The sequence below is a fragment of the Pelecanus crispus genome, chromosome 1 (genome assembly GCF_030463565.1).
Source record: "Pelecanus crispus isolate bPelCri1 chromosome 1, bPelCri1.pri, whole genome shotgun sequence".
NCBI lineage: Eukaryota > Metazoa > Chordata > Aves > Pelecaniformes > Pelecanidae > Pelecanus > Pelecanus crispus.
In genome coordinates this window covers 158,573,533-158,585,649 of record NC_134643.1, presented here as the reverse complement: position 1 = coordinate 158,585,649, position 12,117 = coordinate 158,573,533, and the positions used below count along the sequence as shown (strand labels likewise).

The window sequence follows — 12,117 nt, the reverse complement described above, 5'->3', positions numbered from 1 at the left end:
AACAAAGAATTTCTTTTAGGTAGCTGGTAGGCTTTTATTTTGTTTTTAAGAAACCTGTGGAAACCATGCCGTGCAGGCACTAGACAAGGAACCCACTGCAGAGTGTGCTATGGCCACTCTGCTTTTACTTGCATCTCACTGTGAGCAGAGCAGAACCCTGGAAACGTAAGGGCAGGCACATCACTAGCGGGGTGACCAGTCACCACCAGTTTGCCTGCTGTCAAATGAAGTGTTGCTTTCTGGCTACCATAAGCATGAGTTTTTTCCTTCTCCATCTACTGAAGAATGATTTTTCTTCAAGAGGAGAAATGAAGAAAGCACCCTGGGTATATGTTCTGCTCTCATAAACCAATATAGAGGGGGTTTAGCCTGTGTTGTCTGAGTGGGTAGTCTGGAGCTCTCTGAGTCAATCATTTTGGGTAGGAAGAGACCAGGTGTTTGTTTGCTTGTAGTATTTATTTAATAACCCTTTTTGGTGAAAGTGTTGTACCGATAAAAAAAGTGTGGCAGTTATTTTACAATAAAATTAACTGTGTATATTTATACTGTACCTAAGGCTGTGTGTATGTGTAAGGACAGGAAAACAAAAAAACAAATGAAAAAGTTCCCTCTTTCAGGTTTCAAGCAGAAAGATTAATTTTATTGGGACTATTTTATCCGAACTTTGTGCCAGTCTAGTCTGCATAATAAAATGTCATGTCAGTGTGCTAAAGATGTAATTTCCAGACAGGCATTTAAGCTTCACTTTAGTGTTCAGATTAATTCCTTCCTAGTCAAAAGAGGACCACAACCAAAACCACTCTGTGTTAAACCCATTATTTATTTTTAAACTGATCAAGACCTGATCCAGGCATTTTACGACAACTGAAACAGAATGGATGGTCAGAATACCTTCTTTTTTTTTATTTTCTCCTGTTGTATAGAGACAAAAGTATGTTGACAAGGCTAAGCAGTGATACCTGTAACAGTGCCAACGACAGGAACAAAGTCTTGTCCCTGTCGTGTGCACCCTGCCCCCTCACTGTGCATCACATTAGCTGGGATCCCTCTTAGCACGTGGCTGCTGTATTTCAGGGCAGGAGTGGCTATGCCAGCATGAAAACCCATCTGACTGCCTCATCCTTTCTCTGTGTTTTCCTCCTGCAGGAAGGGTGGTGGTGCTTCTTGCTCTATAGGTCTTACAGTCTAGACAGCAATGAAGCTATAGAAATTTCCTGAAAGGCCAAAGAGCAAAGCATGGAAAGGAAGGTATTTCTCATTAACATTTTAAGCAGCTGCTTCATATTATGAAACTATAAAAAAAACCCCTATATAAACAAAACCAGCCTACTTGACAGTTTCCTCTGAAAGGAAGTGACACCATCAGACCAGCCGAAAATAGAACAAAGAATGATCAGCCTTTTACATAATATTTTCCACCTTTCAAGAAATTTGTTAATTTATGTGTTGTACCTCTATGTATAAAAACCAGATTCAGTACTAATACACATAAGATCAGAGGTTAATTTATATGGACAATAAAAAACATGTTTTGTTCAATTAAGCAGGGTTTTCTGAGATGCAAAGTTTTAGGCCAGCAATGTTAACATCAGTGATGAGGTGCCTTACGTCTATTGTTGACAAGGTGAGTTACATGAACCTGGTTAAGAGAAGCAGAAGACAGAGAGGAGACCATGATTTTTCCTTTAGACATGAATTTGGCGCATCCAAAATGCTTCGTTCTTGTGCAGATGCATGCTGTGAAGAGCACAATAACCCTGATCGTGAAATGAGTGGAACTACAAATTTACTTCTTTTTACTCACTATGAATACTACCGGGGGACCACCAGGGTTCATTTTGGGGATTCAAAGCCCAGAACAGACTTGCTCCCTTTGAGTTGAGCACCTAGACTGATAATAGAACAAAAATTAAATCAATATTTCTCTTGGGTCAAAGCACAGTGACTGAGGAGGAATGAAAGAATGCTTATCACTTTTTTCCTCTTTTCAATGGTATATAGAAGCAGCTGCCTCTTCCTTCAGCGTGGTACTGCTGTAGGGTATTAAAAACAATCCAGTTTGACACAAGACCCCTGCTTTCTGTAATTCTCCAGACTTACAAACTCTGGCTTTCTCTTCTAAACCACTTTTTTTGTTTGGGGGTGTTGTGGTCTATGCAAAATATCTCTGCATACATGCACACATATGCACAGTCTTGGAGAAGTTTTTGCTCTGAATTACATTGCTTTAGAAAATGGAATTAGTCTTTTTTCACATAATATTAAGCTGAAATTGCAGCGTACCCCAGTGTACCACAGGGTTCACATTTCCAGGATCCAAAATAATTCTGGCCTCATAAATAGTACCACTTACATTAACACAAAGGTCAGACATGTTTGTGACTCATTTATGCCATATGGTAGTTTTTTGGGAAGTACCACAGAAATTATACAAAAATGCCAGACATAAGACTATTTTGCTAACATGCTTCCTTTGAAAAGAACAAAGTAAAACAGGGTTTGTTTCATCTACTTGATTTAAAAATTAGTAGGTATCTTCCAAATTTGTACTGTTTTCATTAGAGCTACTCCAAGTTAAAAAGATGGGAGATGTATTTCGGTAAAGGACTAAAATAACCATGAAAAACACACAGAAAACAAAACACTGCAGTGTGGAAGTGCCATTAACCACAATATCTCCAGGATTCCCGGCTCTCACTGGAGATAATAAACTAATGTTTCTTGGGTTCTCCATCATATCACAAGTTGATCCAGAGTCATCAACTGTAACAGAAAGCACCCTCAGGAATAACATGGTTTCCCTTGCTCAATAAAAAAGCAAAAACATAGAACTACTGGGTTTTCCTACCCATGAACACTGTCAATAAGTTATTACTGTCTAGCGAGCAGCTATCCTTTCAAACTTGCATCTGGTCACACCTGAGTGTGAAGAGTCCTTCTGTAAGTGTAAATGAGTAGGTTGGTTGAAAGCGATAAAGTTCTGGTCTTTTCTGCCCTATTGCATTACTGCTGACTAATTTGGTCATGATGTGGAGCTATGATGTCATGCTGTCTAATGGCTAAGAGAGTACCTTCCTCTTCTCTGCTAAATAAAGCAGGGATCCTTACCAGCAACTATGTTTGGGATAGTCTTACCCAACTTCCATCCCTTCCTCTGGGACAGTTATATCTCTACAGCTTGGTCACAGATATTGTCATACAAGTGGTTTATTAGGCTAATCTATCATCTCTGTATTTTACTAGGCAAAACATGACATAGAATGACCATGAACAATTTACAAAAGACCTTGTAGGATTAGACATTTTCCACATTAACCCTCTGAAGCATAGGGTAACCTTAGCCACCCGGTATTCCAATTTCCACCACAGCATATACCTCTCAGGTCATTAATCTGATGCACGACAAGGACGAAATAAAGCAAGATTTAAGTGCCTCAAAGCAGGCTAGGCAAAGCCCACCCCAACTTCACATGGACAGCTTAAAAGCTGAATGCCCTTTATGGCTCTACAACCTCTCCTGAGTAAACCCCACGCATATTCTCACCACACTGCAGTTCAGCCTGGCTAACTCTCACAGTCTCAAGCCTCTGTGTTCCCACTAGGCTCACAGTGAATGAGCCAACCTAAAAATTAAGCAGCAAAAATATGTCATCGCCAGATAACATTCCCCAATTCTTGACACCTCATCATTTGCTTCAGCATTTATTGACACAAAAGCCATATGGCTTTCAACTTATTGAGTCTTCTCTTCTAATTGTTTCCTGCTGACCCAATTTTCTTTTCCATTTTCTGTTGACCAAGAGTGTTTCTAAAGGTCACAACTGAGTCTTCTATCTGTGGTACCAGAAACTCTAGCAATAATAGCAGCTCTCCAGCCCAGAAGACACATAATACTGACATAAGCACTTAAAAGCCCCCACCTCCAAACAAAAACCCAAACCAACCAAACACCCGCCCCAATAGTGTAATCTCCACATCAGGCATAGCCCGAGTCATTATCTCCAAACAACAGAATACAGAATAATCTCAGTACAGATAAATTAAAAACTTGTATGTAAATATTTTATTCTCTCATATTTTGCAAATCAGAAAGCAGTGTTTGGTAATAAAAAATAATACAGAATTATTATTTTTCTTCCAGTCCACACTCATATATTACCAGGTTTTCCACATTACAGATAAAACTGTCTCTTACAGTCTAAAGATAACATTCAATTTAGGTATATTCTGTACTTTTGGCTTATTTAATATTAGTCTTCTGAACTATTTACAAATATATTACAACCTTTAATCCTCAAAGCAAGGGAGTATTTCAATGATCAATCTGACATAAGGATCAGTAGCTCCTACATAACTTCAGTGTTTAAGAGAAACTATACACGCAGTGCGGTAGATCTGAATAATTTATATCTTTAAAAAAAAAGAAAAGCATTGAAAGTTTCTGAATATAAAACTTTCGCATTGCAGTGGTACCTACTGACCCGCCTCAACTGGAGGACAGGAATGTGAGGTGATGTCACTGTGCTTGTAGAGAGCCTCGTCCAAGTCCAGTGCCTTGTTGCTCAGCTTGATGGTCATGCAGCCATGGTAGGATGCAGTGACTGGAGTGGAAGTCACAGGAACGTCTGTGTGAAAGGGGAGACAAACATCTCTGATGGCCGGTTTTGAATAAATACCTATGCTCAGATAAGCATCACTTCAATTAATTCAAATTCTCTTCACTCCGTGATTTCTACCTCCCCCCAGCCCTCTCACCAGAAGGCAGGAGCACAATCCCAGACATGGGGAAAATACCATCTGCTCTTCCGCACAAAAGCCCTTCTCCCAGGCTGAACCCTTCCTCAGCTGCTCTGTGTCTCTGCAAGGCCTCCAGTCCTGATGCAACTATGTGCTGCACAGCAGCAAGGCTTCACTCCAGTTGCACACTGTGTTCACGCTGCTTTCTGTCTCGACGTTCCCTGCCCTCCATCTCTGAACCCTCTTCTACTTTGCCTTTAGTGGAGTTGTTATACCTTCCTCTAATGCTCTCCCGCTCTCTCTCCAAAATATCTGCCAAAAGGTGGTAGGAAGAAAGAACTTCATGACAGAAAGGCTCCTCCTATATGCAGCCTCTACCACTTGCTGCACTCATCTTTACTGTTCTCTGATTATGCACAAGGAGGTTGCTGGCATTCATCAGAAAGGTGCTGGAACACATCAACTGAGTTGGTAAGACTAATGAGACTAATTTTTTTCTATGGAGATCCACTGGTGACATACTTTTGATCAGTTTACCAGAGGCAGAAAACAAATAGCAAGGAAGAAGACACTAAGTACAGTCCAACAGACTAGAGAAAACTAGTCAATCTTACTAACTTCTGTAACATCATATACAAACTGACGTTAAATAAACAAAAAAACCCACATGTAATAAAGTAATAACATGAAAATTTATGTGAACTTTGTCCTCGACCCTTCTGCAAGTGTTATTAGTTTATTTACAACCCAAAGCTCACCCAGTCAAGCTGGTTGTGCAATGGAAAGCAATGAACGTCTCAAATTTAACTTCACAATGATGCAGGTAACTAAGTAAACCCCCTATCTTTACACTGAAACAAGGACAACGTGAACAATAGGTTGTCCTGTTGACCTGAGATTATATGCAATTCAAAGGATTCTTCCCGGAGACATGCAGGGCCAAATTTGAAGCTGATGTGATCAAACACAGCTCAGACTGAGGACAGACTGAGTGAGAGAAAGAATGTTTGTGTGGGATCTGTAAGCCACAAAGAGACACTATAAGTTTTTCAGGTTCCTTGCTGAAAAGTACCTTTGCTTGGTAGTTGCTTAAACTAATCATTTTAGCTATTTCCTATTCCTCCCCATTTACCAAATTTTATCTGTGAATTCTGCTTAAGAGAAGGGGGCATCTGTGTTGTAGTACCTCACATGAATGTAAACTAAATTTTGACTCAGAAGTTGACAGTGTTGGCTTAACAGCTTGAACACTTGTCTAAGGAATCTTGCAGATTGCTGCTACGTGTGTCACAGGGCTGACTGAAGGACAGTGTGGGATTTGAGATAGATTTGTAAGATACTATCAAAAATTCATAAAAAAAAATTTGTGTTATAATTGCAAATCAGGTCACATATTTAATTTTCTGTTTTGACTAGAAATGGATCTGTCTGCAATGTGGTCCTGTAAAGACTCAGAAATCTTCACCTGGTGGTATACACATCGCCTGTAAAAACACCTATGCATCGTATAAATTACATAATTTAGGATTTACCAGAACTGAAAATACCATAGAAAAGGTAGTAAATGCCTGTATGTTCCCTCTTATCTCTTGAAACTTTAAATAATATTTCTTCCACATCTGCAATATTAGCTGTACTTAGGATGGGACATACTACGTATTTTGACCCAGAATTCTTTCTTTAATTGTGGCAAATGGAATAAAGACCTTAAGTGTGACCACTATACTTTGTTTTTTCCACAGGGTATGGAAGCAGGGAAAAACCAAAACCAACATAATGTTTTCAAAATTTGAATGAGCCAAACTCAGATCTGACCATTTGGTATAGTTATTTAACCCAGAGTGATGAATCCAACCAAAGTGCTGAAATGTTTATTCGTTTGGCAAATGACAAGGTTTCTCGATGCAAGTGCTGGGTTCCTCTCAATGGCAAAAGCAGAGCACAGGCAGAAATTCCTGTTGCTGAGCAGAACAGACCAAAGGGGGAAAGTAGCTAAACCTACAGAAGCCAGCTGGGTCTAAAGAGCCATAGCTACAATATCTCACACTTAGTTCTGGCTAACTAAAAGCCGTGCTTCACCCAGCACGGTTAGTCTAAGTGAACCACAGAGAACTCGGGACAGCGACAGAATGGGAACATTTTCTGAGCTGTGAAAGTCTCTGCTGTGCATTTGAGAGCTACTTGAAAGAAAGCAGGTGACCTGTCTTCCTTGTGCAATGGCCAGCTCGGACAATTCAATCTGACACTGGAAAATGCCACATTCGGGGATTCAGCCTTGTCCTGCCAGTGTGTGAACAGCCCAGAGTGTGTGGCCTCCCCCTTTTAGGTGTGACTAGGAGCCATTTACATCATTGGCATAAATACTCTGTAAACTCTTGTTCATGGTGGGAACAGTCCCGCCACGTGTCCTGGCACACATGGCACCTCAGCCACCCTCATCCAGCCTGACTGCTTCAGCACCTACCAAGAGGCCAACATTGCTGCCCCTCCCTTGCTTGGGCAAGTAAGGGCAAGATTTTGCTTAGCTGCTGGCAATGAAATAGGATGTACTGCTGTGCATCAGAGACATAAGTGTTTCCTTAATTGCATTCCTCAGCAGCAGGCACTGATAAACCAGTTCAGCCAGAACAAGAAACAAACCCCCAAACTTGGCCAAAATTCATGATTTGGATGAAAGTTTGGTGTTCCAGGTTCAGAATAGAGGAGCAAACTGACTTGCCTCAAGAAGCCCTGTTGTTGCTGAAAAGCCAGCAAAACTACAAATGGTAGCAGACCCTTGGTTGTGCCCTAAATATCCTCTGCTGGGAGGAAATCTGCTAATTGTGTAGTGCTGTGGTCAGTTCAAAGAGAACATCAGCCAGGGAGAATCACCACACTGGGCTTCTGAAGCTTCAGTCAGAACAATGTGAGGCCCTGGTACTCCCCTCAAGGACTGCTCACACATGTTCATTACATTAATGAAGCACTGCAGGAGCCTGTGGTCCAGCTCCTATGGATTTTACCAGGTTTGAGATAATGACCCTGCTTACAGCTATCCTTCAGATAAATCATTCCTATTGCTGACCAAGCAAAACCTCCTCTCTATTTTTGCCTCCAGCTGTCCTCAGAAGGACACGATCATTCCAGAAAAAAAATAATTGTCAAGCACACCCAAACATCTGTTAAGATCGCATGCCTGCATTGCAGACAAAGCCTGCTCAAGCAGAAACAGATGAAGGAGGTTCCAGCTTGAATGAACGGAGACAGATTTCCTGCCTGCCAGCTCAGCAAGGTTAGTTGGGAGTCTGGAGTCCATGCTACAAAACTGGATGCTCACCTGGCAATCCTCCCACGTATGTCTTCACCTCTGACTGCAAAGAGCTCTCCAAGATGGACAGACTTTCCTCTAACTCAGAGATGCTTAGTTCACTCTCTCCCGCTATCCCATCTACCCTCAGGGATAAGTGATCTTTCTTGAGGAGGATGTCCACAGAGTGTTCCTTCTTATCGCAGAGATTTATTGCCAGTCTGGACACAACTGCGTTCTCCAAGGCCATGATGATAAACTGGACAGCAGGGGAAAGAAGAAAAAAGAGGCAGTGAGCAGAAATGCACCTAGCCGCTCTTATCCGAGACCAGGATGACTCCACTGTGGCCTTGTTAGCAAAGATTTTGCAGAGCCACCAGAGAATTAGCCTTATTACTATTGCTGATTGTGTTCTGAGCTCATTTGCATAGATGAAAACCCAATGAACCAGTGGGACTAATTGTTAGTCATAACCACTGTCTTCTCAGAGAGGATTCTTAGTGGGTCTCACAGAGGTTGTTACATTGCACTGGAACCAAATAGACTGGAGCTGTTGTACTGTAAATGAAAAGTTGGCTTGTGGGTTTTAGTGAAATCATTCCTGATTTACACTCATGTAATGCCAGAATCCAGCCCTTTATTATGAATACCATTACATCAGTCACTTCAGCACTCCACCATAACTGGCCTTTCACAGCACCTGGAGTGATACCTAAGCCTGTCTCTTCACTACCTCGGGACTGTTACTGATGAGCTCCAGAGAAGGGAAATTATTTGCTTATGGCACCAAATAGCTTCTGTGCCAGAAAAATATAACAAACTATGCCTGCATTCAACAGACCAGTTCCATCTTTTACCTAGATGACGTTTGCAAAGAGCTCCCTAGTAGTGTCTGACACGTAAGAGGCAGAACTTCGGTGTCAGCCAAGCACCTCAGTCTCAGACCACGTTCTGAACTGGTGGGTGCAAATAAGCAGGCAGGCAACAAACCTAACAACCGTTTTTGAGAATGACTTTCAAGGCCCGGGAACAACCAAGGAACCTTCTCTGGAAAAATGCTTAAGGCTGTACCTGTTGCTTCAGTTTCTTTGTGGAGTGATAGTCAATCAGAGATAGTGATAAAGGGACAGATGCTTCTTCTGTAACCAGAGCGAACAGCACGCCAGTATCTGTCGCTGGTTGAATTGCTGCATTTACTTCTATTTCCCAACTTGTCGTGGTGTCATTTCCAGAAGAAGGTTGCACTACAGAAAAAGAAATGCATAGCATGGCAAACATAGAACTAACAGGTCAAATGGGTCAAACCCTCATATGGATGAGCAGATGGAGGGACTGCCACATTTCTTTTACTCAAAAAAAAAAAAAATTCCAAAGCACTTGAATATAAAATCAGAGAAAAAAGTGGCATCAGTTTCCTCTTGTTACTTTCTGCATTCTGCTGCCTTTCAGAATGTCAAAGGACAAGCTTAAGCTTTTTTATCAAAAAGAGAGATTCAAATTCCCACGGCTCTCAATCCAACACATTCAAAGAACTGCTGCAAGATAGGGCAGCCAATTTTTGCATCATTCTTGACTGTCCAAAGATCATTGAGGAATCTAAATCCAAATCTGACATGCAATAAACATTTCTCTGAAAGCCTGAGTTAAACTGAAAAAGGATATAAGCATACTACACTGATCACCTACCTAATCACTTCCTGATCACCAACTTCTCAGAAGCATGGGATGTTTTATCTCACCTGCTGAACTCTGAAATAAACTCTCTGGCATCTTTCTTACTGACCCAGTGCCCTTGTAATTTAAAAGGTGATGCTGGCTACAACGAAAGATTTCAATACTCTTTCTGCAACCTCCCTACATAGTAGTATTAGCTATGCTGGTTCCTGACATCTTGAAATACAGTAAGTTCTTTATAAAACTTACCATTACAAAGACAAAAAAAAGGATGATTATTGTTTGTAGAAAAAAGAGTATAAAAATGCAGGTGCTGAGGACTCATCTCTGCTGAGTGCTGTCATCTGCACTTCAGATGCTGCATTGTCTCTACTTCGCAGCTTTTGAACCCATGTGGTAAACAAGACAACAAACACCTGATACTCCCTAATTTACAATGGCACAGCAGAAAAATCCACATAATGATGCACAGAAGGCTTCTGCAGAGGAGGAATTGCACACAAAACTAAAATAGATGGTTGGCATTTTTATAGGTTTAAAAATACTGACAGTTGATCGCACACATAAACAAACAGAATAATCCGGAATAAAGAAAAGGTGTCTTTCTGAGTGCTAAATTAGTATGGCCAAGTTTGGTTTGAAACTTGTTATTACTGTATCTAGGCCAATTTCATTCAGCTTGTATCAGGGATACGCTTAGTGTGTTCATCCCAAGTGTAACGAGTACCACACAATGATTAAAAGTGAATCCAATCTTGGACATTTTGCTACAGACAATATTGATTTTCTGTCCATCATAAACTCAAGATATAGCACTATGGCTTGCAGCTCTCCCTATTTAGCAGAAAACAGTGGATAGTGCTGGAACCACCTACACTGCCGACAGAGGGATGAGAAGCCCCTAATGCTGGGGATGAGCTGGAACCAGCCTGGTTGTGAAATGCATTACTCAGGCTACAGAGAGGGAACCTAATCCATCCTGGTCGTATTTGTACTGGCTCTAACCATCATATATAGGCCTCCCTTTGCTATGAACCACAAGTTTCATCCACTGGCAGCATCCACAGCTGCCAGTCTTTTCTGCATCGATCAACACTGAGTCTGGCATACATGTATGTTTTAAACTGTTTATTAACCAAGTAATATTAATGGCAGGACAACAGGTCAGAAATAAAAAAAATAAAGTACTTACCGTAAGTAAGATTAAACACAGCAAAACCTCGGCCAGGATAGAAAGACCCTCGTCCTGCTACAGAAAAGCACTGCATCTTTTCATTCATCTTTATGGTCTCTTGGATAGTGGTGTCCTCCCCATTCAGCCAGTTCCATGCCCGCATGCAACCATCCAGCCGAGGGTTTATCTAGGAAGATAAAGCAGTATCTCACACCTCAAACTACTACTCAGTGAAGAATAACTGATTTTGGGTGCAGAGGAATCCTGAGTTATATTATGATATCAAGTAGGGGAAATAATTTTGAGGTGTTATGAACATGCAAACCAACTGGCGGCAACCCCATTCTCGCAACCCCAAGCAAATAAGTGGTCAGCATTCCCCAGGAAACTCACCTGAGTTCAGCTTGTCTCCACAGGACAGAAGGGCACTAGCTAATGCAGGTCCTGATTTAGTTATATTGATTCTGTTAGCTGCTTCTACATGCTGCACATCATTAGTGCAATTTACTTCTAAAGCTCTGTAGCCAAAGCTTTGTAACTCCTGTAATAATTCTGCATTGCAAATGCTGGAGGCTAACTTGAAGTTAAAAAAAATATCCTTTGTATCATTGCAAACATCCTTCATGACACACAAGATGTTGGACCTGATCATGGTATAAGTTGCTGAGTTCTGGCTTAAGGGTGGGGTGCCTGAGCCACAAGATGGGCACCCCACTCTGTACACGCCTTGTTCCTTCCAGCTTCTAGTTACATTATCCCGTACCAAATGTCAGCATTAAAATGTGAGACAGTATGTGAAGAGAAGGCTCCTTGCAAAGCGTCTAAATCAGCACCATTACACCCAATTAACTGAAGCAGAGAGGGAATTAAGTGTCTGAGCCAGGATAAAAACCTCAGGAGTTTTTGGCTCTCAATCCTATATTCAAATCACACCCCAAGCTTAATGTTTCAGACAAGCAGTGGCCCTGAATGGCTTCTTGTGAGGAACAGCAGCCTTCCTCAGCTGCTGCACTCCCAGTCACAGAGCCACAAGTTTGTCACCTCATTTAGAAATAAAGAGATGCCAATTTGGGTTTCAAGGTGCCAGCTCTGTGTGTGGTGGACATTCAAAACAGCCTGAGCAGCAGCTATTTCAGAAACAGAGTAATCATCCCATCTCACCCAAAGAGTGTCTTAACTTCTATTCACATGCCCTATCTACTTGAATTAGGAGGAAATAAAGAAAATTAAGCTTCTCTTTTTCCTT

General features: G+C 41.3%; 1 protein-coding gene across 1 annotated transcript in view; it reads right to left on the bottom strand.

The window, feature by feature from the left end:
• Positions 1-4,395: 4,395 nt before the first annotated feature.
• The window catches only part of GAS6 (growth arrest specific 6), a 43,310-nt gene continuing 35,588 nt past the window's right edge, over positions 4,396-12,117 (bottom strand). Inside the window, exons 12-15 of the mRNA XM_075717223.1 lie at positions 10,890-11,058; positions 9,095-9,267; positions 8,054-8,282; positions 4,396-4,625 (exon numbers count right to left, since the gene is read on the bottom strand). Of these exons, the coding sequence (XP_075573338.1) occupies positions 4,474-4,625; positions 8,054-8,282; positions 9,095-9,267; positions 10,890-11,058 (723 nt within the window). The 3' untranslated portion in view covers positions 4,396-4,473. The remainder of the gene's footprint in view (positions 4,626-8,053; positions 8,283-9,094; positions 9,268-10,889; positions 11,059-12,117) is intronic.